Source organism: Cetorhinus maximus, chromosome 3 (assembly GCF_964194155.1).
Source record: "Cetorhinus maximus chromosome 3, sCetMax3.hap1.1, whole genome shotgun sequence".
Classification (NCBI taxonomy): domain Eukaryota; kingdom Metazoa; phylum Chordata; class Chondrichthyes; order Lamniformes; family Cetorhinidae; genus Cetorhinus; species Cetorhinus maximus.
Window position 1 is genome coordinate 19239819 of NC_135881.1, and position 16164 is coordinate 19255982.

General features: G+C 40.7%; 1 protein-coding gene across 6 annotated transcripts in view; it reads right to left on the reverse strand.

The window, feature by feature from the left end:
• Positions 1–16164, reverse strand: part of LOC144676534 (5'-AMP-activated protein kinase subunit gamma-2-like) — a 462890-nt gene that overhangs the window by 68284 nt on the left and 378442 nt on the right. For all 6 annotated transcript variants that reach the window (XM_078536951.1, XM_078536934.1, XM_078536942.1 and 3 more), the window contains one exon: positions 9352–9433. In XM_078536951.1, the coding sequence (XP_078393077.1) occupies positions 9352–9433 (82 nt within the window). The remainder of the gene's footprint in view (positions 1–9351; positions 9434–16164) is intronic.

Here is a 16164-nt window from a genome sequence, read left to right on the forward strand (position 1 = left end):
TAACGGATGGTTCCACCTGTAAAAGGATGGAAAGTTGTGATAGCATTCTGACTCCTTGAGGCAGACATGGGCTGCAAGCAGTGTTCGAATGCCACTGTATTATTAACAGCTGTGAAGTGATCTTTCTGACAATGCAACACTTATTTCCTTCCACTTGTCACTGCATCTCTTATAAAGTGGAAAATATTCCAGATGCCAAACTGCTGAAAGCAGAGGTTCTTCACTTAACTGTCAGCTCAAGAGCTGAGCTTTCCACAAAAGTTCATAAGCTTGACATTGTAGGGGAGCGGGCCTCACAGAGAATTAAGAGCTTCAAGTCAAAAGACATCAATTTAGACTTCATAAGTGGACTCAAATTTACTCCAGTTACCCAGAGATTCCAAGAGGACTAATTAAGATTGTAAGATTTGGTTGGGTGTTAGAAAAAACTGGGCCTATACTTTCTTGCTCAGCTTAGGCAAGAATCAAGCACCGCATTGTTTCTTCATAGTGCAGAAAAATACAGAGATTAATTAACATTTTAGAACTTAGTGTCTCTGATATTAAAATCAAAGCTAATGCTAACTCCATTAGTCGAAAATAGAACAATTTGCAACAGATGAATTCTTTTATTGGGAAATCAAGAGCTTTTCTGGCTAATGACATTTCCTATTTGACTTGCCAAAGCAGTAAAAAGTAGCAAATATCTATTATTTCTGAGACAAAGAATCAAGTCCCGTGAAACACCTGTTTTTACCCACTCAGACGCTGAACTAAGTTCCTTCTATTCTGCCCCAATCCTCCTACACTGATCATTGCAAGACTTCCAGTGAGGTTTTGTAACAAATTCATCGTTATTTTGAACTATGGGCCAGTATCATTGGCTACTGGGATGAGGCTTCAAACAAGGGCAACAAAGTCAGCAAACTAGAAAGATGAAAAGTTTGCTCAGACAACATGGGCTGGATTCAAATTCTAGTCCCAAAAATTGCAAACTGAACAGCTCCTCCTTTCCTTAAATTTGATAATAGCAGATCTGATATCATAAAATTTCCTTCTTGTTACTGGTTAGATAAGCAGGAATGCATTTTCAGTTATCAAAAAAATTATGACTATTTTCATCGTAGAACATGTAAGCTGCACCTTAAAAGTGTACAGATTTGTAACAGGTACAACTTTGTTGATTTAGTTTAATTGTTTTGACTCAAAAGAGTTACACAAGAATCCAAATGAATACAGACATTTATATAATTAAATGCCACTGCAACATACAGATGAACGTGAATTGCAAGAGTTTAAAATCCTAGTGCAATTAATCCTCTGGCTTTACTAATGCAATGAGCTGCTTATCTCAGCTGGGAAGTTGATCACTGTACAAAGACAGTGTTCAGCCTACAGCAAGAAGTAAAATATTCTTTAAAAATCACTTCACAGTTCTTAATACTGTAGCGATATTTCAACACTTGGAATGCTTGTTGGATTGGAGTATCAAGCACAGTTGCATAAGAGCAGTTTCAGTGTCCTCTTACAAGTGGAACGAACCAGTAACAAATATGGGTTGCACTTCAGGTCAGGAGCCACCTGTTCCATCCCAATGGACAGAAAATAGCAGTGACATCAACCATGAGGTGTGTTCAATCACCCTGTTCAAACTAGGAATCTACAAATGTTGTGTGTAGCAGGTAGGTGTGTGTTGGTGGGGGTGTGCGTGCGTGCGTGCAGGAAGGTAGTTGTAGGAAAAGTGTCTTAAAGTCAAAACTGGAGTACAACTACAATGTATACAGAAAGAGGAATTTGCTTGCAGGGGTACAGTACTACATAACAGGTTCATAACAAAGGTTGGGACATGTGACATCAGGGGACAAATAGCTAAATGGATAACACATTGGCTAAAAATATGGAAGCAGAGAGAAGGGTAAATGGTAGTAATTCAGACTGGAGGAAACTCTTTAAAATTATGAATTGGTTAGACAGGATAGGTGTGAATTGTTTTCATTTGTGGAAGAATCCAAACTGGAGGCCATAAACATAAGATAGCGAAGAATAAATCCAACAGAGAACTTAGGAGAAATTACTTAAGAGTGGTTAGAATGTGGTACCCACTAACATGTTAAGTAGTGGAGGCAAATAGCTTGGATATTTAAAAAGGAAACTATAGGAGTATTTAAGAGATAGGGGAATAGAAAGATACGCTGAAAAGCTAAGATGGAATGGGAGGAGGTTTATGTAGAGTATAAATATCAGCACAGGCTGGTTGGGCCGAATGGCTTGTTTCTGTGCTGCATATATAGTATTCTCCTGATAATCCCATTTATGTGTGTTAAAAAATATGAACTATTCAGTAATTTGAATGAAACAAATTAACATAGCAAGTCAGAATTTATTGCTAAAAAAAATGAATGATCAGATAATGAATAAAGAGTGAGTTGTAGCACCTTACATTGTCTGGGTTTCCCAAATGGCGTGACAGTCAATTAATTAATTATTTTAAAAAATAAAGTGACTGATGTTATGTGAGGTACAGGGATCCATCCTAGTCTTTCACAAACAAATGCATAAATGACCAGTCAGCTTGTTTTTTTTCTGGTGTTAGTTCAGGGACAAATGTTGGCAAAAAGACTGGTAGAGCTGCCCTGTTCTTCTTCAAAGGGTGTCAAGGGATTTTTTACATTTACTTGAACATGCAGACAAGACCTTGGTTTTAACATCTCGTCTGAAAAACATCAATCCTCTGACAATGCAGCACTCCCTCTCGGTGTCAGTCTCAATTACCCATTTAAATGCTGGGAGTGAGACTTGAATCTATAATCTTCAGACTCAGTGGCAGAAGAACTTCCAACTGATGGCTCACTCTGTATTATTTGGCAAGATGTCACCATTCACAGAATATAGTACAGTTTTGAAATTCAACCTAGCTAACCATTCACAAGTTTTCCTCCATCTCACCCAGCAGGTACCACATTTAAGCAAGATTTAAGGCTGAATGGTGGACAGACTTAAGAGATCGATGGCTACTCTTTCCCCCTCCAAGAATAAAGGTTAAAATTTAATAGCTACTCACTATGTGAGTTGATCCCCGTGTCAGCTGTGGCTAACTTGCTAGCACTCTTGCCTCTGAGTGAGATGGTTGTGGGTTTAAGACCCACTCCAGGACTTGATCACAAAAATCAATGCTGACACTCCACGGCAAGACCGAGGGAATGTTGCACTGTCCAAGTGCCCTCTTTCAGATGTTAAACTGAGGCCTGTCTGCCCTCTCAGGTAGATGTTAAAGGTCCCAGTGCACTTTTTTGAAGAGAAATTGGGGAGTTATCTCCAGTGTCCTGGCCAATCCTTATCCCTCAATCAACATCAGAAAAAAAAAAATTATCTGGTCTTTTTTTGAGAGAGTTTGCTGCGCACAAATTGGCTGCTGCATTTCCAACATTATAACAGCAACTACACTTCAAAAGTGCTTTAAATAACTGTAAAGCACTTTGGGATGTCTGGTAGTCATGAAAGGTACTATACAAATGCAAGTCTTTCTTTCCATATGGACATTTGACACAATGATATTTTAAAAAAACATCTTAAACATCACACAATATAATTCATCTGAATAGTGAATTCATCTGCATAGTGAAACCCTCAGAATAAGGAGGGATTATATAAACTTGGCTTGTGCTCCCTGAAATATTAAAAGTCAAGGGGTGATTTGGTTCAAGTTTATGGAATTTTGAAATAAATTGATGGGGTACATAGAGATAAATAATTCATCTGTTCAGGAGCTTTCCATGAATAATACATTTTAATTAGAAGTTAGCATAATCTATTGGAAGGGCAAAGTAATTTTAGATTGTGAGCTCGATCTTGCATTCCGGCACTTGGGAGTGGACCATTTTCAGTACAAGTTATTTGGACACACTGGGGTATAAATTGGTATGCATCTTGCTGCAATTCCCCAGCTTGTTCTTCCAGCTATAGCTGCCTAACCAATCATCCTTAAAAGGGCTGCTGGAGGCCACTCAAATGATAGGGAGAGTGTTTTTTTAAACTTCTAGAGCAGCAGCATTTCTCCCAGACCCACAGAACTACTGTGGGCCGTTGCCAGCACTTTCCTCTATACCTCGTCCCAGAATATTTTGGCAAACATAGGGCTAAATTGGAAGTAGGGCATGGGTCAAATTGTCTCTGACAGGTGCTGGCAGCTTTTCTTGTTTACTGAAATGAGGCCTGAGGCCCAATTTCAGGTAAGCAGTGGGTCCATTCTTCTGGTGCACACTTGAATTTTGAACAATTTTTTCTGCGGGTTACACTATGCAGTCCTTCAACATTTCCTCCTCCCTCAGAAACTAGTTTCAATGACAGTTATTTCTGGTGCAATCCCATCTTAGCAGCAGCATTACTTGCATGTCGAGCATTAACAATACTGGCAACAACAATTCAGAAAATCTATCTTCAGGTAACTTTCTCGCCCACGTATCACTTCACGGTTTGCTTCATTGCGTCTTTGAATGTTGTCCCCTTCACCACTGTTAGCCTTTGCTTACAAACCAAACACATGGGCTTTCCATTCATACCCACACAATTAATTTGATAATTTACTCAGATAGGAACAGGAGCAAATCATTTAGCCCCTTGAACCTTTTTCACCATTAACTGAGATCACAATTGATTCTGAGCTTAATTTCATCTGCCTGCTTTGGTTCCATATCCTTTTCTATCAAAAATCTCTGAATCCCCTATTTAATATTATTAATTAATCTAGTATCCACTGATTTTTGTGGGAGAAAGTTCCATATTTCTACCATTGTGCGAGAAAAACAGTTTCCTAACTTCTCTCCTAAATGGCCTGGCTCAGATTTTTAGGTTATGCCCACTTATCCAAGACACCTCCACTAGCAGAAAAAGCTTCCTTCTATCTGCCCCATCAATTCATTTCAAAATTCCATAAATTTAACCAAATCACCCCTTAGCCTTTAATATTCCAGGGAATACAAGCCGAGTTTATATAATCTCTCCTCATAATCTAAGCTTGGAGCTATGGTAACATTCTAGAGAATCTGCACTGCTGTCTTTCCAAGGCCAACATATTCTGAGCTGTAGTGCCCAGAACAGTGCACAATACTCCAGATATGATCTAACCAGGGTTTTATTTTAAAACAGTTGTAGCAAGGCTTCCTCCTTTTATATCCTGGCCCCTCTAGTTATAAAGGCTAGGATTCGACTAGCTTTTTGGATTGTTTTTGCACCTGATTATTACATTGATCTGTATATAGGGACACGCAAATCTGTTTGGAACTTGACTGATCGTAGCTTTTAACAATTTAAATAACACTCAAATTTGTCCTTTTTTGGTTCAAAATGGATGAGCTCACATATACCTGATTTGAGATGGTGGTATTGTGGTAATGTCACTGGCCTAGTAATCCAGAGGCCAAAACTAATGCTCCAGGCACATGGGTTCAAATCCCATCATGTCAACTGGTGGAATTTAAATTCAATTAATAAGATCTGGAATTTTTGCAAATGCGAGGAGAGAAAAAACTTATTCACACAGCGAGTAGTTAGGGCTTGGGATGCACTGCCTGGAAGTGTGGTAGAGGCAGGTTTAATTGAGGCATTCAAGAGCGCATTGGGTGATTATTTAAATAGAAACAATATGCATGGTTACGGGGAAAAGGCAGGAAATTGGCACCAAGTTGAAGTGCTCAGAGAGCCAGTGCAGACACGATGGGCTGAATGGCCTCCTTCTACACCATAACAATTCTGTGATTCTGAGAGATCCAACTGTCACAGCTTCATCCACTCATTTAACCTACTAATGTCTCTTTGTTCCTCTTATGCTCCTCTCCACCCTACTTAGTATATCACCAACCTTTGTGCCATTAGCAAACTTGGATAGCACAATGGTAAGCCATATATCCAAGTAATTGGATAAATAGCGATGCATGTGTTGTAGGTTAGAAACTGCATAGTTTAGTGGGGAGTATACAAAAGCAATAGAAAGGCTATGAATACAGCTTTAAAAACAGCTGTATCAAAGACACTGAAGCATGTACTAACTGCTTTTTTTTGGGGAACCAGTAGCCTGGGTTCGGCTCGGGAACAATGATTACTTTATTTTTAAATTAGGTCATTAAATTAAGATTTATACCCATAAGTAGATGGTGCAAATGAAAGCATAATCACTGGATTAAAGTATGAGCACATCTGCCTCTCCAAGACTGGATTGGTATCATTAAAATCACAACCATAGGACATTCCCTTCCTCCAATGCAATCTTTCAGCTGCCAAACCCAACAACATGGGTCATTAAGCCATAATAATTACGTGGCTACAACAAAATCATAGATAAATCAACACTAATCTTTCAAACTAAGGAGTATAACTCCAACATTCTGTATATTAGTTGAACTTTCTGCTTCCATCTGTCTCTCTTGGATTCTGTGCCCAAGACTGGGCTTATTAGACTTGTGTTGGGCTTATTAACCTTAGCCCAGCCTGCCATGTATAGTCATGCTTTACAAACTCAGCTTTTCTTTTTCTTAGTCCTTTTAAGTCAAACAAAGAGACAAGTGGCTGGGACTGTACCCTCTAAAATATCCTGCTTTCAGTGTTCCACCATGGATAGCCTTATCTTCAACTGCCTAGTCCCTGAGCTCTGAAATTTCCTCCATAAACCTCTCCGCCTCTCTCCTTCCTCCCTTAAGATGCTTCTTAAAACCTACTTCCGACCACTTTTGGTCATCCATCCTAATGTCTCCTTATATGCCTCAGTGTCAGAGAATTTGTTTCATAATGCTCTTGCAAAGAGCCTTGGGGCATTTGACTATGTCAAAGGCACTCCATACATGCAAGTTGTTACTTTGCACTGTGGGATCCAGATTTTGATCACTTATCCCATAAATTTACACCTGGGCCTAACCTAAAACAAATGCTAATTTGATTTTCTAAGCAGGTTAGACACTTGCTGTTTGTGGAAGATTAAAGGCACAATGTCTATACATCACATTACATTTTGCAAAGTGATACACAGTCCATCTTGGCATTGTTACATGCATTTAAAAACAAAGAGAATACACAGAGTAGTGAGATTTTCTTCAAAACAAAGATAATCCCTACAACCAGCTGCTCAAATCTCATCTTTCAGCTTTTTTCTCTTGCCATTGATTGAAGCTTAAACTGAAAATTCTGCAAGGTCCAGAGCAAGGAGGCAACAGTTGAAATGGGATGTTGGACCTAGGGTTGTTTGTTACCCAAGCGTGCACTCAAGGGAGCAGGACTGTGGATGTATTGAATGCTGTTCCTCTCTCACTGTGAGCAGCAGCAGCTGCAGCCGGCAGTATAAAATCAGGGTTGGGCGAGGAATGCAGTTCCCTGCATGCGGCCATTACTGACCCAGTGCTAAAATGCCACTGCAACAGTCAGGGTTCAATCCTGCAGAACTCCAACCAGTACCCCACTAACCCTGGCCCTCCAGCTCTGTCCCTCTGCCACCACCTGAAACAATGAATGCTATTCCCACAGTCGCCCTTTCTCTACTCAGTTCCACGACCCAACGTGAAATGAGATATAAGGGCCATCATGTGTGCAGGCTACTCACACAGGGCAGCTTACAGACAATTCCCGCATGCTACAAAGACTCTGCATGGCACACTTCACAATGAGTCAGATAAAACTGTTCTGCGGAATGTACTTTTAACATCCCTAACCTAATGATGTTATTCTGGTCTAATTTTTATTAGCTTCTTTTCAATTTTCATCTGAAATGTCCCAAGTTTAATTCCATAGAAGATACAAGTCCAACAAAACCAGTTAGCTCTCTTTGAAACTGATACAATTGTCCAACAAACATTGTTCGTTATTGATGTTTAAACTGACATGGTGTTATCCAGAAATGATGGCTAATCTACAAAACACCGAGGCTAGAAAGTATGGGTCGTACACTATACGGTATAATGCTTTATAGAAAGTTACACATATTCAAACTAAAAGCAGAACAAAAGGCTTTTTCATAAATCACTGCACTTTGTTCAAATTCCATAGTCATGATGTAGGTTGATTGTTTTTTAAGCTAAAAGAATCCATCAACTATCACTTATTTGCCTTTCTATTGATGTTTGAAAGAAGTGTTCAAACAGCAAGTACCAATTATCAAGGGGACCATGTTGGAGCATTTGGCAAGTTGAACTGCACAAGTGAAGCTGAACTAAAAAGGTAAAGTCATTAACTTGGGTGCTACAGCAATCATGTAACTTCAGTCAAGCATATTACATTAGATCCTTCATACCACAAGACTCATTAAGTCCCCACAATCAACTCAACAAATGCAGTCAAACGAACACAAGGACGGAGTTAAATGAGAGAATGTTTAAAAATTCATAAGAACAGAAACAGTCCATTCAGCCCCTCAGGCCTATTCTGCCATCAATTCAGTCATGGCTGATCTGCATCATAACTCCATCACCCGTGTGATTTTATTTTTAAACAGAGAAATCCTAAGGCGCACTGCTGGCACAATGTGCTAGCACCAGGTCAGAATATGATCCTGACAATGTGTTGTCAAGAAACCCAAGTAGAAAAATTAGTTCAGAGTGTCTCTCAAATCAGACAATTAGTCAAAAGTCACAAGATTTGGAAGACAAAAAACAATACTGATACAGCCACCCAAATAGCAAAATCTGACTTGCTTAATCAGAATTTTCAAGTACATTGTGCAATAGTAACATCTGTATATTAATAAAAACGCCATTTCTGGCTGGCTGGCTGCTAAATAGCAAAAGTTTGAGGCAGAAGATCCCTGATTCTTCAAACACACCTATCCTCAGTGTTCCCTTGGCGCATTTCTCATAACATGATTTGCTGCATGAAAAATCAGCAAACAGCAAAAAACAGCACCCAGTTCACCTTCTGCCATCCTGCAGTCATATGATACAATGATAATGAAGTTGTTGCCTAATCATTGCAACCAGCCTCATCAATTAGTTTCCAACAGAGTCAGACATGAGGCAAACCCCCCCCACCCCAATAGTGTAGTGCTTTGGGAACTGTAGGCCCAAAATCACCTGTTCCTCCCAAATATACTACACTTACCATTTCAAATTACTGCGACACTATGCAACCCTGAATCTTATTTATTGGCAAGAACCTGTCTAATTGCTTTCTCAAACAATTTAAGGTTTCTTGCCCCTCCGTTCTGCCGATAATCCATTACAGATTCTTAACACCCTTTCAAGCCAGATTTTCCTCCTGCTTTTCCTTTAGCGCATTCAATTCTCTATAGGACACAGGAGCTTCCATGGATTCAACGGTTATACTGTATTGATTTTATTAGATTTGAGGTTTTAACAACTTCTATCGAATTGCGATTCAACAGATGCATCTACTTACCTACAAAACTCTGTTTTTTACTCTCCCAAAGTGGGGCTGCTCGAACGCCATTTGCCACCAAAGCAAAGAAAGCCTTTTTCACCTAAAATATCAAAGAGACTGTTAAAATTTGTACAGAGGCATATCAAGCACCAACGTGGCTCAGTTGACACAAGTTCTGTTCTATGTGGTTGCCAGAATTAACGCAGGCAGCCTGTGTTGTACCTAAAGATCACAACAGAAAAAAAAAATGACACGGAAAGGAAATTTCATTTTCAAGCACAAATTAAACGATGGTGCAAAAGCAACACTGGAAAGAGACAACGTCCCATGGGATATCACAACAAATACCAGCAGGTGATCTTACAGAACAGAGGTGTGTCTTTTCCCTCAGAATGCTGGCTTTAGTCAAGGGACCATGGTGAGCACGGACAAGACTGTGGTTACACTGAGGAAGAATAATGTTTGACTATCATACAACTCAAGAGATCCAGCATCAAAAAGAAAATTCAACAAGGGCCAGCAATAATCACAGGCTAAGAAATTTTAAACACGACTAAATTCCACATCAACCGGCTTCGTGGGACACTCACCTCAGCATCAGAGGGGCACAAGTTCAAGTACCACTCCAGTGAATTGAGCACATAATCTAGGCTGATACTCTGGAGCAGTACAAGGGCGGTGCTCCAGGGCTGGAGATGCCATCTTTCAGATGAGATGTTAAACCAGGGCCTCGTCTTCCCTCTCCAGAGTGCATAAAAGTGCCTATGGCATTATTTGAAGAGCAGTAGGGAAATCTGGTGTCCAGGGAAATTTTTACCCCTTGACCAAAGTCACTTATGAACAGATTATCGATATATTTAACTCACTGCTGTTTGTGGGATCTTGTTTAGGGCAAATAGGTTGCCATGTTTTATATTATAAGAGCAACTACACCTCAAAGCTGGCTACAAAGCACTTTGGAATGTCTTGTGATTATTATAGGTGCATTTGAAATGCAAGTTTGTATTTATTCAACTAAACATTGCTCTGTTTTATCCCAAACTTGTATTAAATTTAGACCATAAGACACAGGAGCAGAAATTAGGCCATTCGGCCCACCAATTCTGCTCCGCCATTCAATCATGGTTGTTAAGTTTCTCAACCCCATTCTCCAGCCTTCTCCCCGTAACCTTTGATCCCCATACCAATCAAGAACCTATCTATCTCGGTCTTAAATACACTCAATGACCTGGCCTCCACAGCCTTCTGTGGCAATGAATTCCATAGATTCACCACTCTCTGTTCCCTTTACTCTGAGGCTGTTCCCTCGGGTCCTAGTCTCTCCTACTAATGGAAACACCTTCCCCATGTCCACTCTATCCAGGCCTTTCAGTATTCTGTAAGTTTCAATCAGATCCCCCCTCATCCTTCTAAACTCCATCGAGTATAAACCCAGAGTCCTCAAACATTCCTTATATGTTAGGCCTTTCATTCCTGGGATCATTCTCGTGAACCTCCTCTGGAACCTCTCCAGGGCCAGCACATCCTTCCTGCGATACGGGGCCCAAAATTGCTCACAATATTCTAAATGTGGTCTGACCAGAGCCTTATAAAGCCTCGGCAGCACATCCCTGCTTTTATATTCTAGTCCTCTCGAAATAAATGCCAACATTGCATTTGTCTTCCTAACTACCGACTCAACCTGCAAGTTAACCTTAAGAGAATCCTGGACTAGGACTCCCAAGTCCCTTTGCACTCCAGATTTATGAATTCTCTCCCCATTTAGAAAGTAGTCTTTGCCTCTATTCTTCCTACCAAAGTGCATGACCTCACACTTCCCCACATTGTATTCCATCTACCACTTCTTTGCCCATTCTCCTAACCTGTCCAAATCCTTCTGCAGCCTCCCCGCCTTTTCAATACTACCTGTCCCTCCACCTATCTTTGTATCATCTGCAAACTTAGCCAGAATGCCCTCAGTTTCTTCATCTAGATCATTAATGTATAAAGTGAAAAGTTGTGGTCCCAACACTGACCCCTGTGGAACTCCAATAGTCACCGGCCGCCATCCTGAGAAGGACCCCCTTATCCTCACTCTCTGCCTCCTGCCAGACAGCCAATCTTCTATCCATGCTAGATTTAGTATCTGCTAATGATATATTCCCATTTTGAAATGTTATAGCTATCAGGCAACTTAGAGTGGGAAAGCATGGTTACACTGTTTACTGATTTTCTTCAGTTTCTTTGTAAAATATTGTTAAACTTTTAGGATTGTCTTATAGTGTCAAGTATAGTAATGTGTGGCACTCACATAACTGGTCAGAATGTCTTGCACTTAAGGATATGCCCAAGGTGCAGAATATCTAATTACTGGATAGCATAACCGTGGTCATTCCCCTGTGATCCAAAGTTAATATTGTGCATTGTGTTTAGTACATTGCCTCATGTGCGCAACTCCAACCTCCCAAGGGTGGGCTGAAGGCATGGTCACAAGACCCCATACATTTTCTTTACAAACAGAAGTTGAATGTAGAGTATCAAAACAAAGTCCACTAACTTTACTTTTATCTCACTCCTCAAAAAGTGAGGGGAAATTCTGTCACTTTCTGTCCCTTTTGTGTGGACTAACTTACATTGTATTTACAGCACAGAAACAGACTATTCTGACCAACTGGTCTATTCTGGTGCTTATGTTCCATGTGAACATCCACTTGTTACTCACCTAATTCAAACCCAGTGCTTCCCAAACTTTGCCCTGTTATGGCCCCATTTTAATATTCACACATGGTGTGACCCCAGAGAGAAAATTGGGGGTTGGGGTTAGACAGTTGACCTGGCAGGAAAGTATTGTTGGGAGAGTGGTGGGGGGAAAGAAGAGAGAGCGCGCGAGAGTGAGATCAAATGGCAGGGCTAAAGGCAAAAAAAATCTTAGTTAACGTTTCGAGTCCGTATGACTTTTCTTCAGAACTAAAGAGAAGTAAAAATATGGTGAACTTTATACTGTTTAAGGGGGGGGCGGGACAGGTGAAGCTGGATAGAAGGCCAGTGATTGGTGGAGGCAAAGGAGAGATTGCAAAAGATGTCGTAAGCAAAAGGTCGAAGGGGTGTTGTTGGTGGTGATACTGGTTAAAGGAGGTGCTAATGGTGACATTAAGAGTAGAAAACAGGATGAGCAAGTGACAGATGGCCCTAGTGGGGATGGAGTTGGGGGAGGGGACAGTGTGGGAAAAAAGATCGAAATAGGCTGAAAGGTGGGGATAAGACAATGAAAAAAATGGAAATAAATTTAAAAAATAATAAAAATAGGTGGGAAAAAATATGTATATAAAAATTAAAAAATAAATAATGAAAAAAGAGGATCAAAAAGGGTGGGGATGGAGGAGAGTTCATAACATTATGTTCAACAACTTCAGATCAAGTCCGGAAGGCTGTGAAGTGCCTAGTCGGAAGATGAGGTGCTGTTCTCCAGTTTGTGTTGTTTCATTGGAACATTGCAGCAGACCAAGGACGGACATGTGGACATGAGAGCAGGGTGGTGTGTTGAAATGGCAAGCGACCGGAAGGTCTGGGTCATGCTTGCGGACAGACCGAAGGTGATCCGCAAAACGGTCACCCAGTCTGCGTTTGGTCTCTCCAATGTAGAGGAGAGACCGCATTGTGAGCAGCGAATGCAGTAGACATTTAATCTCCTAATGTCATCATTAGCACCTCCTTTAGCCGGTATCACCACCATCAACACCCCTTCAATCTTTTGTTTATGACAACTTTTGCAATCTCTCCTTTGCCTCTACCTATCACTGGCCTTCTATCCAGCTTCACCTGTCTCACCCCCCTTAAACAGTATATATTTCACCATATTTTTAATTCTCTTAATTCTGAAGAGGCATATGGACTCGAAACGTTAACTCTGTCTTTCTCTCCACAGATGCTGTCAAACCTGAGTCTTTCCAGCACTTTTTGTTTTTGTTTCAGATTTCCAGCATCCGCAGTATTTTGCCTTTAGCAAAAAAAATCTTGTTGCAGGCTCAGCTGATGGCAGCAATTGGGCCTCAGAGTTCTTTCCATTTGGCCACGTGCACAGGCAAAAATAAAAATCACATACATTTAAGGGGCAATCCCAGGGCTGTTAAATCCGAGACTCCACCCCACAGCTGCCATTGCTGCCTCAGAGTTTGCAACTCTAACTGCTCGTCCTGTGACCCCAGGGAGTCACGACCCACAGTTTAGGAGTCCCTGATCTAAACCTTTCTCCTTCATTTACTTATCCAGCTTCCCATTAAATCAATCTACACTATTCACATCAACTACTCTTTGTGGTTGTGAATTTCAAATTCTCACCACTCTCTCGGTAAAGAGCTTTCCCCTGAATTCCTCATTGGGTTTATTAGTGACTCATTTCTCAGTGCTCCAACCAAGGGGAGGCTGCAACAATGATTTCCTTCCTAGCCAGTAACACACTCAATTAAACAGCTCCAATTCTGTACCCTAAGGTAGGGTTTACTTGGATTTGTACACTGTCTCTTATGTCCCCAGGACATCCCAAGGCGTTTTACATCCAATGAAGTATGTTTGAAACGTAGTCACTGTTGTAATATCGGAAACACAGCAGTTAAATTGCACACAGCAAGTTCCCACAAAACAACAATGTTATGCTGACCAGATAATCTCAATGATGTAGCTTGGGTGGTATTACTTAGGACACTGGGAGAACTCCCTGCTTTTCTTTAAAGTTGCAACATTGAATCTTTTATGTCCACCTGAGGGGGGGGGGGGGCAGATGGGGCCTCGGTTTAACATCTTATCCAAAACACGGCACCTCCAACAGTGCTGCACTCCCTCGGTACTCGAGTGTCAGCCTTGACATTACGTTTAAGTCTCTGAGCCCACAATCTTTGGCTCAGAAGTGAGCGTGCTACCAATGAGTCATGGTTAACAAACTATCTCCACCTGTTCTTAAAATAATGGGATCTGTATTAGATTTGGGATGAGATAATTGACTCTTAGTTCTTAAATTTGAAAGAGTGGAGCAGGCTACAACATTCAACAAGCTGACCAATCTAGCTTCAATACACCTTCAATGCTTACAGCTATTTATTTTAAACCTGAGAGAATTAATTCTGTTTTAAAACATAATAAAATATATGAAGTAATCCCAAAATCCCTCCTCTGAACAAAAAGATCAAAATTCCCAAAAAGATGCCAAACATTAACCTGCAGTGCATTATGTGTAATGATTAGGTTTAGGAACACGTGAACATTAAGAAATAGGAGAAGTCGACCAGACAGCCCCTCGAGCCTGATCCAACATCCAATGTGATCATACAAAAGCAAAATACTGCCGATGCTGGAAATCCAAAAAAAAAATTGCTGACGACCTGAAACGTTAACTGTTTCTCTCCATGGACATCCCTGACCTGCTGAGCATTTCCAGCATTTTTTGTTCAGTACAAACATTGCTGATTCTCAACCTCGGCTCCACTTTCCCACCTGCTCCCCAAATCCCTCAATTCCCTGCGACACCGAAAATCTGTATCAGTCTTGAATGCACTGTATGTTGGAGCATCCACGTCCCTCTAGGGTAGAGAATTCCAAAGATTTACAACCCTTTTGAGTGAAGAAATTTCTCCTCACTCTAGTCCTAAATGATTAGCCCCTTATCCTGAGATTTACCCCACTGTTTTCAATTTCCCATCCTGAGAGAGTAAACAGCCTCTCACTATCTACCACGTCAAGCCCCTTCAGAATCTTGTATGTTTCAATGAGATCACTTCTCATTCATCTAAACTTCAGAATACGTAGACCCAGTTTACTCTGCCTCTACTCACAGGACAATCCCCTCATCTCAGGGACCAATCTAGTGAACCACTGCTGTAATACTTTCAATGCAAGTATATCCATCCTTTGGTCTCACCAAAGACCTGTACAATTTTAGCAAGATTTCCTCTATTCTTCCAATCCCTCTGTAATAAAGTCCATCATGTAATTTGCCTTTCTAATTGCTTGCTGTACTTGCATGCTAACTTTCTGTATTAAAGTAAGATCCTATGATCTTAATACAGAAAATTAGCATGCATGCTTGTATGAGTACACTCAAGCCTCTCTGAACATCAACATTTACAAGTTTCACATCTTTTTAAAAATATTCTGCTTTTCTATTCTTGCTACCAAAGTGAATAACTCCACATTATACCCCACCTTGTTGCCCACTTTCTTAACCTGTCTATATCTCTTTGCAGCCTCTTCACACCTTACATTCCCATTGAGCTTTGTATCATTAACAAACACACATTTACTGTCTCTTTGTCTCAGTCATTAGTATAAATTGTAAATGGCTGATCTCTAGTCACTAGTCACAGTCTGCCAATCTGAAAATGCTTTATTTGTATATACACTCAATGAGGCCCTCCTTAACTGCTCCCTTTCTAGACTGTAAAGCATAAACTCCTCCAATTGTTCATTAAAGCTTATCCACTTTAGAAAAGTGATCAGTATAGTTGCTCCCCTCTATAGCCTTTCCAATATCTAATGGAAAGTGCAGCTTAAAGTGTAACCCCTCTGTTGACTATTAGTTAACATTTTCCTCTGGAGTTTCCCTGATCTATATGCTGCCTTTCAGTGACATCCACTGAAGAAGTGAAGACAGTTTCTACATGTACGCTAACGACACCCAGCTCTATTGCTCCACCACGTCTCTCAGCCCTTCCCTGGCCCATGTTATCGACTGCATGCCCAACATGGAGTCTTGAATGAGACACAATTTCCTCCAGTTAAAACCATGGGGAGGCTGAAACCAGTACCTTCAACTCGGGGCACTAATTCCATCCCCCACCAGTCCTGCACAATATCCCTGTT